General features: G+C 48.9%; 1 protein-coding gene across 5 annotated transcripts in view; it reads left to right on the top strand.

The window, feature by feature from the left end:
- Nucleotides 1-20,485, top strand: part of PLCB2 (phospholipase C beta 2) — a 43,768-nt gene that overhangs the window by 10,522 nt on the left and 12,761 nt on the right. For 4 of the 5 annotated variants that reach the window (XR_013956802.1, XR_013956803.1, XR_013956804.1 and 1 more), the window contains exons 4-18: nucleotides 6,059-6,199; nucleotides 6,948-7,027; nucleotides 7,636-7,689; nucleotides 10,187-10,262; nucleotides 10,893-10,993; nucleotides 11,405-11,571; nucleotides 11,750-11,896; nucleotides 12,186-12,343; nucleotides 14,231-14,313; nucleotides 14,701-14,785; nucleotides 16,039-16,210; nucleotides 16,829-16,926; nucleotides 18,043-18,139; nucleotides 19,032-19,116; nucleotides 19,619-19,743. Coding sequence is in view for 2 of the 5 variants with exons in the window: in XM_080617559.1 (XP_080473685.1) it covers nucleotides 6,059-6,199; nucleotides 6,948-7,027; nucleotides 7,636-7,689; nucleotides 10,187-10,262; nucleotides 10,893-10,993; nucleotides 11,405-11,571; nucleotides 11,750-11,896; nucleotides 12,186-12,343; nucleotides 14,231-14,313; nucleotides 14,701-14,785; nucleotides 16,039-16,210; nucleotides 16,829-16,926; nucleotides 18,043-18,139; nucleotides 19,032-19,116; nucleotides 19,619-19,743 (1,669 nt within the window). In the remaining 3 variants the exon portion in view is untranslated. Of the gene's footprint in view, nucleotides 1-4,921; nucleotides 4,970-5,275; nucleotides 5,450-6,058; nucleotides 6,200-6,947; nucleotides 7,028-7,635; nucleotides 7,690-10,186; nucleotides 10,263-10,892; nucleotides 10,994-11,404; nucleotides 11,572-11,749; nucleotides 11,897-12,185; nucleotides 12,344-14,230; nucleotides 14,314-14,700; nucleotides 14,786-16,038; nucleotides 16,211-16,828; nucleotides 16,927-18,042; nucleotides 18,140-19,031; nucleotides 19,117-19,618; nucleotides 19,744-20,485 lie in introns of those variants that run through there. The other variant, XM_080617560.1, reaches the window with a different exon arrangement.

The raw sequence follows: 20,485 nt of genomic DNA, 5'->3' as shown, positions 1-20,485 counted from the left end.
TGCAAGGTACAGAGCCCTTTCTGGCTACAAGAGGGTGAAACATGCTGAGAGCTTTTCAGACCAGTGTATCACAGTATCACAGTATGTTAGAGATTGGAAGGGACCTCAAAAGATCATCTAGTCCAATCCCCCTGCCAGAGCAGGAACACCTAGATAAGGTTACAGTGTAGGTGAAATGGGTCTCCCTGTTAATGGGTGGTTGTACTGAGGATGCTGGGAGTTACCTGCTCTCAGTACCACCTTCCCACCCCTGCTAAGCAAAAGGTTTGGAGTTTGTTTTTGTAATCTCTCTGTACACAGCAAGAAGAATAACACCAAAGCACCCACACAAAAAGCCTCTTCTGTAAAGGCCTGCTGTCCTATGCACTCCTGTGTTGTCACAGCATTGTCTGTGCGAGCTGGGAGGCAGGGTGTGGTGGGATGTCCTTCCTGAACAGCAAGTGTTTAGGGCGTAATAGTCAGCCTTTTAATGCCCAGCAGAGTGGGACATTGAAAAAGGGACAAGTCACTAAGGGCTGGCAGCAATAGGAGCAACGTCTGAATCATAGAATCAACCAGGTTGGAAAAGACCTTTAAGCTCATCAAGTCATAGAATCATAGAATAGTTAGGGTTGGAAAGGACCTTAAGATCATCCAGTTCCAACCCCCCTGCCATGGGCAGGGATACCTCACACTAAACCATGTCACCCAAGGCCTCATCCAACCTGGCCTTGAACACCGCCAGGGATGGAGCATTCACAACCATTCCAGTGCCTCACCACCCTGACAGTAAAGAATTTCTTCCTTAGATCCAATCTAAACGTCCCCTGTTTAAGTTTTAACCCATTACCTCTTGTCCTGTCACTGCAGTCTGTGATGAAGAGTCCATCCCAACCATTGCCCAGCACTGCCAAGGCCACCACTAACCCGTGTCTCCAAGAGCCACATCCACACATCCTCTAAGCACTCCCAGGGCCGGTGCCTGCAGCCCTGCCCTGGGCAGCCTGTTCCAATGCCTGAGCACCCTCTGGGGCAGGAATTGTTCCTCAGCTCCATCTAAACCTGCCCTGGTGCAGCTTGAGGCTGGTTCCTCTTGTCTCATCCCTTGTTCCTTGGGAGCAGAGCCCAGCCCCTCCTGGCTCCATCTTCCTGTCAGGCACTTGTAGGCAGCGATCAGGTCCCCCCTGAGCCTTCTCTTCTCCAGCCTGCACCCCCCCAGGTCCCTCAGCCCTTCCCCATCACATTTGAGCTCCAGGCCCTGCACCAGCTCCGGTGCCCTTCTCTGGCCCCGCTCCAGCACCTCAAGGTCTCTCTTGGAGTGAGGGGCTCAGAGCTGAACACAGGGCACGAGCTGCGGCCTCACCAGAGCCCAGCACAGGGGGATGAGGAGGGCCAGTGCTGTTTGCTCAGTAGGAAATGATTCCTGGAACTGACCCTGCCTGGAGTCAGGGACTGCTGTGCTCTCCCTGTGAGCACTCGCCTCTCCTGCTCATATCCTGAGCCTTTGCTGACTCCCGTATGAGCACTAAGCATGCACACAGCCCTCCATTCATCCTGTGACCCCCTCTGTGCCTGTCCAGGTTTCCCCTTCTCACCCCCTTTGCTTTATTTACTCTGTGAGCTGCTCAGTGTTCTGCAGTGTTTCTTCTCCATGGAAATGTTTTTGAGAGACAGGGCACAATGAACTTGGGCACATGGTCAAGAGTCATAAAGATAAAACTTTGAACATAAATGAGACAAGATAAAGAGCTGTTGAATGTAGCTCAGCAGCCTGCCTCAGCACATCAAGATGTTATTTACAACACAATCCTGTGTTTTCCTCTCAGTAACTATGAACAATAATGGCTGCTCCACTGCTGGTTTTCTGATGCACCAGAGCCCAAGAGCACTGTCACAGAGCCCAAAATACGCTATGGTTTAGGCCAGGCTGGGCTGTTGGCTTCATCTCAGGATTTGTTTAGACGTTGCAGCAGGCGGTGGCTTTGACACAAGCATAATTATTCATACACCCAGAAGCTGTATTTTCTGACTGTCATGATCATAAACCAGCTTCATCCTTCACATGTGTTCTGTTGTTATCGAAGCCAGAGATGCAGACTCTGGATGTGTACAAGGGAGGAAATGACACCAGAGTATTCCACATGTCATGATAACAACGAGATGATAAAGCAGGGGCGAGTGGTGGTTAGGAACAGTGCAGAGAGCACTCTCAGAGCCCAGGGCTGGGCCATGGACTCTAAACACAGCGTGGGTGGTCAGTGGCTCTGCTGCTTTGCAGGGGGAAGGCAGCAGCTTGGGGGCTGGAGCATCATCTCAGTGCTATGCCATGGACTCAGCAACGTGCCTGAGCACAGGATGGAGCTAAAGAAAGTCTGACGTTCAGGCCTCCAAATAAAACAGTGATCACAAGAAGCTGTATGGAGGCAAACTGATATGTGTGCATGCAGCAGAAAAGCAGGTAGAAGCCTGTGGCCTGCAAAGAGTCTATAAACAGTGGAGCAGGGGAGCATCACATAGGAATAACAGCCTTTTTCTGAGCTGGGCCCTCTTTCTGCCTCTTCCATCTGCCCACAGCAGTGTGAGCTCTCAGGCCAGAGGGACAGAAGGAGCTCTGGATGCAGAGCCTGCATCTCTCCCTCAGTCCCAGCTTGATTCCAGAGCCTGCGGGGCGTTCTGTGCCTGTGAATCTCTGTGCTGCTGCATTTTCCAGTCCCTTTAGATAAGGCAGCAGTGAGAGCTGAGAGTGCTTCAGCTGCCTAGGGTTTTCCTGCCTCTCTCTACTGAATCCCACCACCGAGCAGTGCTGCTAATGAGGACATGAGCATTACCTGCAAAGCCAAAGGCGTTCGGATAATCTTAGTGCTCCCTTTCCCTTCTGGCAACCAAACAAGCCTTTTCTTCTCCAAAAGAGAAGATTTGTGGTCACATCCTGTCTTCTCTTACCACAAGCAGCACATCATGTACCGTGTTTCATGAAGATACAAAGCTGTCAGGGTGCAGCGAGCTGGGCAAATCCCCGCTCTAGTTTGGCTGTATCCCATTGCAAGCAGTGAAAGGACTGCCTCTGTCTCTTGCATTAGGCCTGGCTCTTTGTTTATCTTTGCATGAGAATTTGCTTCTCTCTGGACTGTGGATCTGGTTTGGACAGATGAGGATTTTAGGGAAATGAGGAAGGTGGGAAGTGAAATGCAAGCTGCAGCTGCGTGTCAGCTGCTCTGACGGTGGGTTGTTGTGTGTTTGGGGGGGTTAACTGCATTTGCTAAGCATGCTTTCCCTGCAGATTTGCATGGCTAATATGGTTGTCCTGCTTTTCACACAGCAATTCCTGTCTTTCCTTTATGGCCACCTGCAACATGACACTGAGTACTTGCATAGTGAAGCTGCAGCACGAGGTGCTAAAGGAGTGCAGGTTGTGAAAGAGCCAAGATGCGGCAGCAAGTTCCATGCTCTTGAACACAGTCCTTGGTTGCCTCTCAGCATCTTCACTCAGTGTTATGCGATCAGCACTGCGTTTATCCCACAAGGGACGTGATGCCCATGTGGAGTAGGCAGTGTGGAGTAGGCGAGTGACTCGCTTAATGCCAGGCGGGAAATCAGTCACTGGGAAAATATGACCCAGTTTAGATCCCTGACAAGACCAGACAATCAGCCAGGCTGGAAAAGCTGTTCAAGCTCATCCAGTCCAGCCCTTACCCCAGCACTGCCAAGGCCACCACTAACCCATGGCACTGAGGCCTCATCTCCACGGGGTGTGAGCACTTGCAGGGCCGGTGCCTGCAGCCCTGCCCTGGGCAGCCTGTTCCAATGCCTGAGCACCCTCTGGGGCAGGAATTGTTCCTCAGCTCCATCTAAACCTGCCCTGGTGCAGCTTGAGGCTGGTTCCTCTTGTCCCATCCCTTGTTCCTTGGGAGCAGAGCCCAGCCCCTCCTGGCTCCATCCTCCTCTCAGGCAGTTGTAGGCAGCCATCAGGTCCCCCTGAGCCTTCTCTTCTCCAGACTGAACCCCCCAGGTCCCTCAGCTGTTCCTTATCACACTCGGGCTCTAAAAGAGCATCCTTCCCCTTCTGCAGTTTGCTTCTCCTGACATGCAGCCCCCAGCTTCACCAAGGTAGGCATCATAAGTTAATGCTGTTAAAGGGCATGGCTTCTGAAAAGTGGCACATGCAAAGACTAATGGTGAGCAACATCAGCTTCTGAGAAGGTGATGAGCTCTCAGGCTGTTACCAATAGGTAACAGGTATCAGGTTTAGCTGGTGGAGCACAGCTAGAGAAAGGCAAAGGCTCTGATCTCCATATCTCTGGGACATGGTGAGCCAAGAGACACCAGCATGCAGAGAAGGAAAGGCTGGGAGGAGCCTTCTGTAACAAATACAGGAAATGAGTTCTGCATAAACCACAAGTTCTCTATTGTCTCAGCTTGGTCTGATTTACAACACTGGAGGTAAGGAAGCTGAACAAACAAGATGAAGTTAAGTTTGAAGTTGAAATCCTAATGCTTTGCCACTTGTAGCGAAAACTCAAGCTCCATCAAGAAGTTGCTATGAGCACAGAAAGGTGTGGGTACATGGTGCTCACTTCTGCAAAGGAAGGTTGCTCACAAAGCAAGAATGAACCATCTTAGAAATCCCTATTAGAAAACAGGCAAATCCCCTGGGCAGGTGACTGCTTTCCCCTTCTCTCCCTCCAAATGCTCTTGGATTAGTCATGTTTCAGTTAACCCTTGAGGAGAGTGGTTTTCATGAAGTGAGAGACAGGAGTCAGATGATCTTGAGTTAGGATCCAGCCCATCCTGTCCTTCCTAAAGGTGCCTGTTTGCTACAGATGTGTCAAAATTGCAAATGCTCCATTGGAAAACTGCAGTGGGAAAAATCTGTGGACTTCCGTATAAAATCCATCTGCAGCTCTGTTTGTGACATGGGGCTGAGGTAAGAACATTCGGGGCTGTTGGTGTGGAGTCCAAATGTAGAGAAATGTCTCCAGCAAACACAAAGGTAAAGTCATTTGGCTAAAACCTCTTGGGCTGAAGTTAATGGGTGCTGTGTTACAGTGGTACTAATGTTTTAAAGCTGATCAAAGGCAGGAACTCACCCCTCTGTCTGCCTGTAGGTTTGTGCAGACAGGAGAGCTCAGCTCCAGACCCAGTTCAGCTTCTGGGTCTGACCTGCGCTGCCAACAGTCCCCCATGCTGAGTTCTGCCCTTAGTTTGGGAAGGAGCAGGTGCTCTGGCAGCCTCCCTCTTTGCTTTGATGTGGATTTAGCCTGTGCTTTAGATAATGAATTGCTGTGCTCCATTCCAGGATGGGGGAATTTTATCTTTTCATGCTAAATAGCAACCATCAGTACAGCTCCAGGACAGCTCAGCTTGGCGATGCCTTATGGAGGAACACACAAAGGGATTCTAGAAATACTTTGATGGTGATGAAATCAAGTACCACTAATCGGATGAGCCTTAGACTTCAACCAAATCTCTGGTGAGCCACTGCTGGAGGATGCTGTGATTGCTGTGGAAAAACCCACTTATAGCAACTGACAGCCAGCAGGAAATGTGGCTTGGAGGGAGAGAGCCCATCTCTCCAGTGACCCAGCTCTAGAGCTGGTAGACATTGCAGGCCCCAGACAACATCTTCCTTGTGGTGCAGAGAGCTTACAGCAAAAGGTATCACACTAATCTAAAAGACTTTCTTCCTGTGTTCTGACAAAGGGCCCTTGCAGTAACCTGAGTGTGCCCCTCTGGTGTGTGCACCTCTAATACTCCTCTTGACTTGTCTGCAAGCTTAGGCTGAACTTTCAGAAGGAATTTGCTGTCTGTTCCAACTTGAACATTTTCAGACCCCAACAGCACTTCCATGCAGTGCTGTTAGTCTCGATGTCTTGTTCCATGGAGGATTCCAGGTGATGCAGGCTCCAAAATAAAGATGAAAAATCAGGAAAGCCAAGCAAAGGAAGATTGCATTAAAGAATTTGCAACCCTTGAGAAGCTTGCTGGGGATTTGGGTCAATGTTTGGACTGGATCCTGGTGTTTCCAGGTACGTTTTGCCTCATTCTCCCTTCATCCCCATCTGTTTAATTTCTTTTGCAGTGCCAGAAGCTCCGGGAGGTGTTTAACCTGGATTACCCTCACAGCACCTTCCTGCTTAAGACTCTGACCATCGTATCTGGCCCTGACATGGTTGACCTCACTTTCCATAACTTTGTGTCCTACAAGGAGAATGTTGGAAAGGTAACGGGTCCTGAGGACAGGGAAGCACTGGGAACAGTAAGGATTGGGGCATCAAGTGGGGAGCAGGGGAGGAGAGGGGAGGAAAGGGAACTGAACCCTGTCAGAGTGACTGACAAGGTATGAAACAAGCAGGTTTGTGTTCCAGTAAGGTGTGGTACCTCCACAGTTCTAGAAACTTCTGCCCTGTATGGAGAAGGACCAATAGAAGAAATTTAGTCCATCATTTTTGTCCTGCATGTGCTTTGTATGGATAAACACAGAGCTGAGGAGACTCAGTGGAAGAGTTTTAGCTGCTAATGTATATAGGCAGTAGGAACGTGATAGAGTCAAGCCCAGGGCACAGTTACTGGGATCTGGAGCCTCTCAGTGTCAGGACAGGCCTTTTTACCAAGGTTTATAGTGACAGGAGAAGGGGGAATGGCTTTAAACTGGAAAAGGGTAGATTTAGAGGGGATATAAGGAAGTTTTTACTATGAGGGTGCTGAGGCACAGGGTGCCCAGAGAAGCTGTGGCTGCCCCATCCCTGGCAGTGTTCAAGGCCAGGTTGGACACAGGGGCTTGGAGCAAGCTGCTCTAGTGGAAGGGGTCCCTGCCCGTGGCAGGGGTTGGAGCTGGAGGAGCTTTAAGCTCCCTTCCAACCCAAACCAGTCTGTGGTTCTTTGCCCTTTCCATGTTTGTTGCTGTATACTTCTTGGTGCAGTTCCATAATGCCCAACTGCCTCTGTCCTGTGTATGTGTGTGTTTGCAGAGCTGGGCTGAGGATATTATGGCCATGGTTCGGAACCCCCTCACATACAACGCCTCTCGGTACACCTTCCTAGAGAAAATGTAAGTGATTTCTGACAGATGCTGTTCTCTGACACATTCATGTACTGCCTGTTCTGTCTGTACTAGAAAGAAAAGGGGTTTAGCACCCAGGTCCTCTGGCAGCCTCCAAAGCAAGTTGTGTGTCAGCTCAGGAGCCCCAGGGGGTTTGGTAGTTGGCTCATGTGCTGCAGGACATCTGGCTGGCACAGGACTGCTCGAGCCAAACACACACATGGGATGGGACAAACTGAACTGCTGTGCCTGAGACGTGTCTCCCTCCACAGTCAGAGAGCTCACCCCAACAGAGTGCTGCCTCTCTGTGCTAATACTGTTTGGTTGGCAGTCTGGAATCATTGAGGAATGCTAAATAATAGGAGATACCATTATCTCATATCTGTATCTTATGTTTCAGAGGAATCTTTCTGATATCTAAGCTCTTACAATTTGCCTGTTTCTCCTTTCCAAGAAACAGGAACAGGTTCTGTCTGATGAGCTGATGGTCTGTAGGACCCTGATTCTGTTAACTGTTAAGCTTGTTTTCCAGACGGCATGTTTTTTCTTTCTCCTTACTTAATAGGAGATCTGAGATTATACAAGTGCATTTTCATGTTCTCTTTCTTTTTTCCCAGCCTGGTGAAGCTGAAGATGCAGCTTAATGCAGAGGGGAAGATTCCTGTCAGGAAGTGAGTACATATAATTGTTTCATTGTGTGTTCAGTCAGACTGAAGGCAGAGCAGCTGGTGAGAGGATGCTTGCCCAGTGACTTCAGCTGCCTGCTCTTTCTGCACCGAAGAGGTAGAGATCATTCTGTCTGGATTCAGGCCATGAAAGGACTCTGCTGCACCAAGGTTCCTCCCTGGGTCATAATTTGAGTCTTGAAAGGAGACCTTTTGTGGCCATAAACAGCCTTGGCTTTAACTTCCTGGCTGTTGCCAAGAAATAATCAACAGAACCAACCAACCTTGGTGCAGTTCTGATCACGGCTTGATTTGCAACCTAAATTGAAAGGTGCATCAGGTGTAGGACTCATTTTACCTTTCACATAAAGAAAATGTGGAGAGCTTTTTGCCTGACTCCTCAGCTAACCTGACACAGGGGTCTCTTGCTTTTGCTTGGCTTCTTTCTCCACGTGTGACCACTACAACCATTCTCCACTGGTGCAATTCCTCAGTCTTTACTCTGGATGTGTATGAGAGGGAAACAGCCTGTGAGAGCAGAGCTCTGGGCCAGGGTTAGTGCTGGTTCGTGTACAGAACAGTGGGGATTCGCCCTTCCCTGTCCCCAGGGTTGGCCTTGTGCATCAGTAAGCCAAGGCTGCTTTGCTGAAGCAGAGACCAGCCTGTTACTTCTCCCCTGCACTGCATGGCATGAATCTGGAATTGCTTTTTTGCCACTCAAAGTCTTCCCCAGTGTCGTGGTTTAAGCCCAGCCGACAACCCAGAGCCACTGCTACTGCTGAACCCAGGACACCTAGTAAAATCACTCCATGGCTGATGCTGTGTCTTCTCCACATTGATTCAGCTCAGAGGGTGACCAAGGCTGCCATGCCATGTTGAATTCCCTTTGGGCACATACATCAGCTCTTGTTGTAAAAAGAAGGCCCTGCAGATAGTGGATATTCACTGGGAAGCTTTGAACCACTCTGCTTCTAGTTTCTGCTGTGTTATAGCATCGTAAGAGGCAAGCACTAATCACCTGTAATAAATACACTCCCTACTGTGTGTTATACTGCATAATGGGTCTAGATGAAGCCTGTGCTGGCTCAATGGGCTCCTGGCTCGTTGAGCCTTACTCAACAACACATTTTTTGTTGTTTGCTTTGGAAATCACCAACCAGCAGAAACCAGAGTATTCATCAAAGGGCTTTTAAAAATGGATAGGGCTTTAATAACTCACACTAGGGAAGAGTGCTTTGAATTGCTCTTTAAATGCATGCAAGGGGGCATTACTGCAGAGGCAAACCAGCTTATTCTTCTGAAATAGGCTAGGAAAAAATATCTGGTACAGGCTGTACCTCTCTGCAATGCCCTGCTCTCTCTGTCCTGCAGAGTGGTAAAATGCTGCACTGTGTAAAGCATTAGACCATTAAATAGTGCAGGTTAAGAGCCAGATGTATAAACCCATTCCCTTCCTCCAGGTACAGGTGTATGTCAGGCTTTCAAAGCTCCCTGTCTGAATCCCTCTGAAAATTCTACTGAGCATCTGCCTTTAGACATTTAAATCCCCTTTGAATCATAACAAGGGTGCTGCAGTTTTTGCCTTGCAAAGGGAGCCAATGTGCCCTGAGTTTGCATAAGTCCTCTGCAGCAGAACACTTTCCCACCTGGCACATTGGGCACTCTTTGCTCCCCTTTCTGGCTGTGAGCAGCTGGGATGCCAGGAGCTGGCGGAGCTGACATCCACATTTATCTGTGAGGAGACCTCAGAGCTGCTGACTGGGGTATTCTGAAAGCAGGGCGAGTGCAGTTGTTACTGTTCCATAGTGCACAAAGGGGCTGCTTTATGCTGAAGCCTTGACCGAGTGCTTTCTGCCCTGCAGATCACTACCCAGCTTCCTAAATAGGAGGTGAGCTTTGGTTTCTGCACAGCAAACTTCAGTGCTTCCATCAGGCAGCACACCAGGTTCTTTGCCTGTGTAATGACTTTGTTCCTTGAATTTATGGAAATCCTTTGGTTCCAGAAAATGTTGCCTTCTTTCAAAGCAGCAAATATGCACCATATTTGTTTGCTTGTTTTGAACGTTGTCTTGACTACAGAGTTATTTCCTGCTGATGCCAGCTACCGCATGGGATAGTGTCTTGTGGGGAAGTGTTGTATGGAATTTGTGGCATGAGGCTTTGCTGCCACAGGGACATCTCCAAGAGGGGCAGGGAAAGGATAATGACAAGAGTAAGCTTGATGCAGGTTAGTGACAGGGCTTTGACAGAGTCCATAGCAGAAATGTGGGACTTCTGTGTTAAGGCAGCAGTCAGAAAACCCCCTGTGGGTTTCTAAGTCTTGATACCTCAGTTACCCCTTGGAGAAACACTATCTTCTCTGGTTCATGTTTGCAGCCTTCTGTAGCCTCCTTCACTGTGCATTTTGAGTGTCTTGCGCTGTGGCTGCAGCTCCCAGCACCCAAACCCAGCCTTTCCTGACTCCTGCCACACTCTGGTGATTTCCTTTTCGCTGTGTGCTCAGTATTTTTCAGATGTTTCCTGCAGACAGGAAGAGGGTGGAAGCAGCATTAAGTGCCTGTCACCTTCCAAAGGGCAAGGTAAGGGTTGCGCTTGGTAGCCACAGACGTCACTAGTTTGACAGTAATCTTTTTGCCTGCCCTGACTGTGGTGTTCTTGCTCATCTAACAGCTGTGAAACCTTTTCCTTACCCCTAGCTGCCATGCCTTAGCTGCAGGCCTACTAGGATCAGTTCTTGCTGCTTGTACTGCAGTAACACTTGTGACTCCATCCCTTGCACTGTGGGGCACAAGAAGCAGCACGTTCCCTTCAGCCTGTTTCACTGTCTGCTCTTTGAAGCAACAAATCTGATGGTTAATCTTGGCATTTCTACCAACCACCAAGAGCAGTCCAGGCCTCTGACAGCTTCTACCAGTGCATCAAGCATCAGCTTTATACCATCACACAGGAGGCACCGAGAGATAGTTTAAATGGTTGGACTTGATGATCTTAAAGGTCTTTTCCAACCCAGTTGATTTGGTGATTCTAAATGACTGTTTGGAAGTAGGGCATCGTGCTGCTTCTCCACTCCATCTGTTCTTCCCTAAACACCTTGCCAGATGTTCTAGTCTCTTACTTGCATTGTCACAAACAAGTGCTGGGCTGTGAGTGTAAATGGAAAGGTGAGATGATGGTTTGTGGTACTGACTTGTCCTTATTGCATTCATCAGAATGATGCCATCAACCCAGAGGACTTCCCTGAGACTGTCTATAAAACTTTCCTCATGAATCTGTGTCCACGGCCTGAGATTGATGAGATATTTACCTCACAGTAAGTTTCCCTCAAGCCATTGCAGAGAACTTGATCTCTTGTGGGAAAAGACAGACAAAAGGAGGGACAAGGGGGTTTAATGCTCTGTGGTTTGTCTGGTCTCAGGCCTTAGGAGGGCGGGAAGCCAGGTCACAAAACTGAAGTTCAAGTCCTTTTCAGAGTCTGAGTCAGTGGCTCAAAATAATCTTTGTGCTCCCCTCGGTACAAACTCTTCACAGCATGGAATTGGTGAGGAAAAAGAAAGGACACAGCAGTGGGAAGCATCATTTACAGGAAGGAATGTAGACAACAGAGAAACCTGTGGGTCCAGGGAGGTGGACACCCCTTGCTGGCCTGGGGAAGGACCAGTCTCTCTTTAGTGAATGGGTTTTGTGGGTAATACCCAGGCCTTACCTCTGCTCCTCACTGCAGCCATTTAAAAGCAAAGCCCTACATGACCAAAGAGCACTTGGCAAAGTTCATCAACAAGAAGCAGCGAGACTCTCGCCTCAATGACATCCTCTTCCCTCCAGCCAAACCCGAGCAGGTGCAGAGCCTCATAGAGAAGTATGAGCCCAGTGGGATTAACATCCAGAGAGGTGAGTCTTGTTCTAGAGGTAGTATGAAAACAGCAGAGGGGCTCACACCTTCTGCTACCCTGACTTCCCATGGAGAGCAATCAGCCTGATTCTCACAATCCCGGTGTTAGATGCACTGCTGAGGAGGTGTCAGAACCACTTTGTTTCAGTGCTGTTAACAGCCCTATTTCTCATGTAGGGCAGCTGTCTCCAGAGGGGATGGTCTGGTTCCTCTGTGGCCCTGAGAACAATGTGATAGCACTGGACAAACTATTGCTGTACCAGGACATGACTCAACCGCTCTCACACTACTTCATCAACTCATCTCACAACACATATTTAACAGGTATGGGCAGTTCCAGAGCCTGCCTCAGCTCCCACTTGTAGGTACCACACTGGGGTGGAGGGGTGATACTGACAGTCAGGTGAGCAGATGTATGCCCTGAAGTTCAGAGGGCTGAGGGCTCTAATACACCCTGAGGGGCTTGGCACTTGAGGGCTGTGTAAGAAGCAATGTCACCCTGTGTCAGTCTGCCCCGTACACGTGCTGAAGGGCAGCAGAGGTTTCTGCTGCTCCTGTTGGTGCAGAAGCTGTTGCAGGTGAGTGCAGCTGATGCTGAGCCTCCCTCCTCCAGCTGGTCAGTTCTCTGGCATTTCCTCTCCTGAGATGTACCGGCAAACGCTGCTGAGCGGCTGCCGCTGCGTGGAGCTGGACTGCTGGAAGGGCCGCCCCCCGGAGGAGGAGCCCATCATCACCCACGGCTTCACCATGACAACCGAGATCCTCTTCAAGGTACGGAGAGAGTTTGCTCCATCGATGCTTCCCCTGCTCGGGTTTAGACTGATCTCTCTTTGAGGAGGCTGCTGAGGGAACTGTCAGATGGGTTGGCTGAGGGCAAAGATGTTTAGGAGGAAAAGACTGATGGCAGTCTGACAAGTGAATGAACATGTAGATAGAGTGAAGATGAACAAACATGCAATAGGTTGGAGTGTGTGTAAGTTTTTGGCGTGGGAGGACCAGAAGAGAGGTTGCTGGCTGCGTGAAGATGAATGAATGTGAAAAGGCAGACAGGCAGGTAGTAGTGATGGAGAGGTGATTGAATAGATGTGCCTGCATACACAGGGCTGTGTGGTGAGATGGCTGTATGGACAGAAAGGTGCGTTATGGATAGATGCACATCAGAGAAACAAGCAAGAAACAAACGGTGGTTAAAATGAGTTTATTTCTAGCTGGTGAGCAGCACTTTCTGTGGCTTAGAGCCCCTCATGGTGGTGCTCTGCAGGAACACCTTTCAGGTTACTTCTTATTACAGGAGTGTGTGGAATGTGCTCAGTGGAGCAGCTGTGCAGGTGGCTTCCCTCAGTATCCAGCTCCCAGGCTTCAGAAGCACTGGGCAAAGTCTACTTTTCCTTTGGAAACACAGAGCATTTAACCACAGAAGTTACAGCAGGTTATAAAGCAATGCATCACACTGATTTCCCTGCACTCCTTTCCTCAGCAGCTGCCAACAGGCAGAGGCAATTCAGATTCTTTTTAAAGCTATTTATTCTTGTTCCATTTCTTCCCCCTCTTCCCACACTTCACTATTCCTAAAATATTTATGTGGGAAAAAAACCCAAACCCAACGTTAAGATCCAAGCTGTTGTCACACTCCCTGTCAGTAGTTCCCCACCTCTTGTAGCAGTACTTCTGCCTTTGCACAGCAGCTCACTGCAGGTAGGAGACATAATGGCAGCTGGAGGTGCTGTAATTGCAGAGTTCTGCTGCAGCGTGTGACTGTTCCTCCAGGAAATGAGAACCTGTTACCACAGCGTGTGCCCAGGGATTAGTTTTACATAACATTGGGATCGTTCCCTCCACCTCTCCCTTTCCTACCATTGCCTCTGGCCTTTTAGTAGCTTTTTCTGTAGCTTCTTCTCCCCTGAGTCTTGCAGGGGTCTGTGATAGAGAATCCATGTGGTCCATGGAGCAGCTGTGGCAGTGCTAAGACTCCCTCAGTTCTAAGATCAACCAGGACTTGGGGAACCAAGGGGGACTGTAATTGCAAAGAAGCAAATGACACTTTTCACCATGTCAATTAGACAGCACAAGGAAAGAAAATGGGGGGAAACTTTGTGGCAGTTTAACAGGGAAAATATGGTTATTTTTTCTTACGCCATTAATGCTGAGAAGGTTTCCATGGTGTTTGCATTTGGAATGTCAGCACTGCTGGTTATGAACATCCCAGTTTTCTCTGCTGCTAGACAGAAAGATTTTATAAGTGGGTGATAGGATAGAAAAGGACAGGTTCAGAGGTAAGTTTAAACAGGGTTTGAAGCAGTTTGATGACGGACTGCAGACACCTTTCTCTACCAATTCAAAGTGCATGTGGCAGTGACTTGTCACTGGCAATATGCTTTCCCATTCCTTGATGTGTACACTGAACTATAAAACTCATATTCCTATACCTTCACCTTCATTTTCTATGCAGTCTGTTGAGTTTAGGTGCATGTTGTCTCCTCTGGAGCTGGAATCTGGGCGGGTAGAAAAAAGTGTTTCTCACCTTCTTCCTGGGAGCAGTTGCTTTAAAGAGAAGCCCTTGACAGGGATCAGTTTAGGGTCTGTTCAGTGGGAGCTGAGCTGCATTTCTCTGTTACTAACCAGTGCTCATCTTTTCTCTGCCCATTGCCTCTCATTTAGGATGCCATTGAAGCCATTGCAGAAAGTGCTTTTAAAACATCTCTCTATCCTGTCATCCTGTCCTTTGAGAACCACGTGGACTCGTGAGTATCCAGTGGCTAGGAGAGTTGTGTTCTTGTTGTCCAGAGCACAAAGTGTGCAGGCAAGAGCTGCTGGGTTTGTGAGTGCCTGAGATCTGAAACATCACTTGAGATTTCTAAAGCAAATGGAGGTGGGGCAGAGCTGAAAGACAAGCCAGAAGCTGCACAGTGAGAGTGACCACAGTTGTGCAGCCTTCTAGCTTGGGATGGCAGAGTATGGACAAATGGAAGTCAGCCTGGGAAGGGACTTTAAGGTCTGCGTAGTCAGTGAGGGTAAGAGATGATTTTCTGGGTAGAGTACACGGGTTTTGGGATGGTTGTTCATGTTAAGGTCTGGATTTGGGCATCTGTTTTCCTGTTCACTCCTGCTTTGATCTCTTTGTTCATCAGGCCCAAGCAGCAGGCGAAGATGGCTGAGTACTGCAGAACTATATTTGGAGATATGCTGCTGACAGAGCCACTGGAGAAATACCCAGTAAGTGAAGCTGGGGAGGGAGGTTTAGTGGAGAGGTCTTTCTGAAGGAATTGGTCACTCCTGGGGCTAGGAGAGTGGATACAGGGACAGTGAAAGAGAAGATGATGCCATGGACAAATAAGCTTGGTTCATAGGGGTAAGCAAATAGTAAGTGGATGGAAGATCTCTCAGTCACAAAGGTGTTTCTAAGCACTTGCTGGCTCTGCTCTTGTTTAACACTCTGTGACTTCAGTGACTTGGGAAACTGGGCTCTAGGTAGCCAAGTGTATTTCTGTACGTGGTACTGTTTCAGATCTCTGCCAGCTCTTGCTTTGGAAAGAAACAGGAACAAGGGCTTAGCAGCATTTCAGGCTCTTCCTACCAATGCTTCTCACTTCCTACTTCCACCCTGGAAATACTCCCTTCCAGGCACAGACAGGCAGGTCAGTGACACACACAGCTTTGTGCTCAGAATAGCTGAGTAGATGTCCTGATCTGCTTCACGCTGTTTGTCAGCTTACTTGTATGTTATGTATTTTTGTGGACACAGTGACATCCTTGGTGGTCTCCATGGCCATTGCCACTCCAGCTGCCTTGTGAATGCACGTGGATTTACAAATACCAGGCAGTGCCTGTGTTTTAAAGCAGTGAGATCAGAAGAAGAGCTGAAAAGAAGCAGTGGGCAAAGCAGCAATTGCCACTGCCCAGACCCAGGTCCTTGTCCAGGCAACAGGGAGAAACAGGGGCTGTGTGTGGGGAGGAGCAGTTCAGGGTATTGGCTGAGTTATTACTAGGCTTATGGCTGTCTGTAGAGGGAGTGTGGGTCTGGAAGCAGAGTCTGAGTCACACGTCCTTGTCTTGAGCCACCTCCTCTGGGATCATTTTCAGATCTGCTGCAGGCAGAGGCTTTGAATATGGCCTGAGAGCTGATCCAGGGCTGAGGCTCTGGGATAATGAGAGAAGTAGGTGGCATGTGAAAGCCAGAGGCGTGTGGGTGCTTCAAGCCATGTAGATGGGGTTTTAGCTGAGATGCAGGATAGGTGGCTGGGAACAGCCTGGCATGTGCAGGTAGCAAATGTGTAAGGTGCAAAATGCTGCTCTGGAATAAAAGGTGAAGTCTTAAATCTGCATATAGTGGGATGAATGGAGAAAATAAAGTGTACAGTGAGTGAGAGATGTGTCCATGGACCAGTAAATGGCCATAGGAATGGTACTGGGAGGGACAGGAGAGATGAGTGTTTGAACTCTTTGTGATGAAAGGTGATCTGTTGCAGCTGAAGCCAGGAGTTCCTCTGCCAAGTCCTAAGGATCTCTTAGGGAAGATCCTGATTAAGAATAAAAAGAACCAATCTGTATGTGGGAAGAGGCAGAACTCTTTGAAGAAAGGGAGGAATGTGGAACCAGAAATCATTGAGCTGCCAACCCCTACGGATGCTGAAGATACTGGTATGTCTGAAGGGGACTAGTATAGCTAGATAAGCAAGTCTGGCCCACTGGAGACCTTCCAAACCACCAGCACTAGCTTGAGGCAAGCCAGTGCTAGTCATTAATTCACTTATCACAAGAAGCAGCATAAGCTTGGAAGAGAAATGAAATCTTCAGAATATTTTCAAACACTTCAACCAAAATAGACAACCCACTTGTGCCCTGCCCATCAGTCAGCTCTTCTGCCTACTGAGCCATATGGCTCCATGAGTCATTCATTGATACACACTGGTTTGATGGAAGGGAAGCAGCTTTTACTGCTTGTAGCTCTCTGATAACCACAAATTCACCATGGCCTAGTTCTTCACCATGAGCTTCTTGAAGGTTTATAGAACCTTCAGCCCCACTCTCTTCCCTTCCTCAAGCCTGTCACCTCCTGGGCTCAGGGCACTTGCGGTAGAACAGTGTATTTTCAGTCCCTGTCATGGTAGGAGCACATGAAGTCCATAATTCTTCCACTTACTGCTCCTGATGACTTGACTGTGAGGGTTTGTAGAGCTCTCCATGGCCAGCAATCTGCAATGTCTTGTCTCAATGCACTACCCGTGGGTACTACTGATGTGGGCTGTGTGTGCTTAGTCTGGGCAGGTGATGTGGCTGAAGAGGAACCAGAGGAAGAGGATGAACATCTCGGAAACCTGGATGAAGAGGAAATTAAAAAGATGCAGTCGGATGAGGTACTGGCACTGCTGGTTCTGTCCCTTTTCTGCGGTTTGGCTGGCTGTTTCTCTGGCCTCGGGTTTTCTCTAGAGCCTCACCATATCCGTAGAATCCCAGACTGGTTTGGGTTGAAGGGACCTTAAAGCTCCTTCAGCTCCAACCCCTGCCACAGGCAGGGACCCCTTCCACTGGAGCAGCTTGCTCCAAGCCCCTGTGTCCAACCTGGCCTTGAGCACTGCCAGGGATGGGGCAGCCACAGCTTCTCTGGGCACCCTGTGCCAGCGCCTCAGCACCCTCACAGGGAAGAGCTTCTGCCTAAGAGCTCATCTCAGTCTCCCCTCTGGCAGGTTAAAGCCATTCCCCTTGGCCTGTCCCTACAGGCCCTTGTCCAAAGCCCCTCTCCAGGTTTCCTGGAGCCCTTTAGGCACTGGAGCTGCTCTAAGGTTTCCCTGGAGCGTCCTCCAGGCTGAACCAGCCCAGCTCTTTCAGCTCATCTTTATAGGAACTGAATAGAGATGAACCCAGAATGTAAAGGAGAATGAACTTTGCTATGATCAGTCCTTCCTCCATGCCAGAAGATTTTTGCAGGAGAAACTGAAGAAGAGAAATTACATTGCAAGCACAGGGTATGGCAGAAGAGTTAGACTCTGCCTTTGATATTCTGCATGATTTGGAGGTAGTCATTTGCCTTTGGGGTGTTTGGAGAGGCTTAGCCTTAGTCTGATAAAAGTTGTTACCGAAACCTGAAGTGCTGCTGCTGAAGGGGGAATTTGATCAGCATCCCTTGAATAAAAATTCCATTTCCATCTCCCTGGGGCCACTCAGAGAGGAGGGAAAGTAATGTCCTTGTTTGTCCCACACTTGATGCTTTGAGAGATTAAGGAGATCCTGGGCTTTTCACTTACTGACTGATGCCTCTCAGTGTGCCTCAGTCTCAGCTTTTGCCAAGCTACTGAAACTCTGTGCCCCTGGCTATGCTGCTCACAGTGTAGCTGCAGGACCAGGAAGCCAAAGCAACTGGTGCCCTGATCAGAGCAGCCACTGGAGCTGTCTGTGAAGCCCAGGTGGAGCTTGTTGCACCTCCAGGCAAGGTCCCTTCATCTGCTATCTCTTGGATGTTGTTTTCTCCACAGGGCACTGCTGGTTTGGAAGTGACAGCCTATGAGGAAATGTCCAGCCTGGTCAACTACATCCAGCCCATCAAATTTGACTCCTTTGAAGTCTCTCTCCGTAAGTCAGACTGAATCCTTTCAGAATCCCAAGTATTTCCATTCCACCAGGAGAGCAGTGCTTTCAGCCGCTCTTCCACCTGCCTTTGGGACTTGCCTTCACCCCTTTTCTGTTGTGTTCACTCTCTCCCACAACATGTGCATGGTCTCAAACACTTCCTTTCTGCTCTCCTCCCTGTAGTAAGGTATTGGTATGGAGAAAACAGGGAGATGTCAGATAGTGCTCCCAGTTATACAAGTGAGAATGAAAAGCAGCAGCATAGAAGCCAGTGACATCTCTGAGCTTGCTTTGCTGCTTCTGGGGGCAGGATTGAGCCCAGCATTCCTTAATATATGTGCCTGCCCTTCCTCTTCTGTGGGGATTGGACACAGAAACGTGTGAAACACTGAAAATGCACTCAATTTCTGTGCACAGAATGGGTTCTTCTGAACACCTCCCACATTTGGGTCTAGCTTCGAGTGAGCTGATTTGATTGATGGAAGAAAGAAAAGAAAAAGAAGAAAATAGGAGAGTGAAGAAAGGGAAACCTGACAAAATAAAGAGCTTTGAATATTTGGATTACTGGGACTAAAACCCCAGGCAGAAGCTATTCTCTAAATGTCACTGACATCCAGACAGAGATGGGCACAGTGATTGCCAGTTAAACTTTGGGAACCCATCCTGTCCTGCACTGCAGAAGCATTGTCTCCCTGGTAAACATAAATCACCTTTTATCACCTATTCTTCAGTGCCTTTTCAAGGGACCAGGGAAAGGGAAATTGCCTTGATAGAAAATGGTACCTGGGAGAAGGTGGGAGAGAGCAGGACGAGGGCTACGTGGATCCATTGATCTTCACACATGGGAAGAGGCTGGGAATGCCTTTCTCCTGAATGCTTTTTGATCTGTTTCCAGAGAAGAACCGGAGTTATGTGATCTCCTCCTTCACGGAGCTGAAGGCTTATGATCTCCTAACCAAGTTCCCCATGCAGTTTGTGGAGTATCCTTTTGGCAACCTTTGTCCAGAGTAGTTGGTACGGGGTGTGAGGACTAATCTGAAGCTTGGGTAAGGCTGAGGCATCTCTGGCTAGTTTGTGATTTCAGTACCTTGAAAACCATTCATCAGAGATACAAAGTGTGCAGGTGGGATCTTCCAGGGGGGCTTGGAAGTTGTCCAGAGGGGTTCTTGACAGGATGCATCTGGCTGTAGAGTGCACCACGGCTGCCAGATGCTTGTCCTTAAGTGGAAAGGGTATGGGAGAGCAGCCTGGTGTTGCCAAGGCCTCTCTCGCTTCTTGTCTGGAAGGCTCTGGGCATTTGGTAGCAGAACTTCATAGAATCATAGAACAGTTAGGGTTGGAAAAGACCTTAAGATCATCCAGTTCCAACCCCCCTGCAATGGGCAGGGACACCTCACACTTAGTTCTCATAACCTGGATACATGAGGTAGCCCCAGGGTGCACACGGAGGGCTCGGACTTGTTTCCAATAGCGCATCTGTAGATACAACAAGCGGCAGATGAGCCGGATTTACCCCAAAGGCACCCGGATGGACTCCTCCAATTACATGCCCCAGATGTTCTGGAACGTCGGCTGTCAGATGGTGGCACTCAACTTCCAGACCATGGGTGAGTGTCACATTGTCCCCCAGCCTCTGAGGGGTGAGGCTCTGTGCGTGTTCACTGGCTCTTCCTTTGCTGCTCTTTCCATGCGTGTGTTTATTCCATGTGCCTTCTCCAGAATGATGCTCATCTTTGAATCCATCTCCCACAGACTAAAAGCACTTTTCTAGGCCCAGCACACACCTGGTTCGTCACACTTTTGCATACACACAGATAGGGGCTTGCTGTCACTCAATGCCTGGATCCCATCTCTGGCTGTCCTATCACATGGTGTCAGACTAAACACTGTGCGCAAATCCATCACAGGCTCCTGCTTCCCTGAGCTGCTTCCTCTTTTGCCAGGCAGAGGCAGAGCTCCATCTGGCTGCAGGGCTGGCCTCTCTATGCTATTGTTTCCAGTATTTTGACCTGAGCAGGGAAGAAGGGCCTTTCCCTTGCTGCACAACCAGCATGAGAAGGGAAGAAAAGCCTCCAGAGAATGCTGTCCTTTACCCCTCTTTCTTCCTCAGAGGAGTATAGAGAGAGTGTAGGAGACTAGCTCTAGGATCAGAAGGAGAAAAAGCAAAGCAACTTTAAAAGGGAGAGGGTGAAAGGTTGGTTATGAAGAGGGCATTGTATTGGAGACAGGCACAGAAACCACCAAGCAGTGTTCTCAAAGCAGTGCCAAAGGAGAAGATGGACTGAGAGGAGGCCCAGAATGAGCAGGGGAATGAGCAGGGGGGCTCAGACAACTGTTTACTTCACACCA

This window comes from Psittacula echo (genome assembly GCF_963264785.1).
Source record: "Psittacula echo genome assembly, chromosome: 5".
NCBI lineage: Eukaryota > Metazoa > Chordata > Aves > Psittaciformes > Psittacidae > Psittacula > Psittacula echo.
The sequence above is the reverse complement of the archived record's forward strand: the minus strand, read 5'-3'. Positions and strand labels throughout refer to the sequence as shown.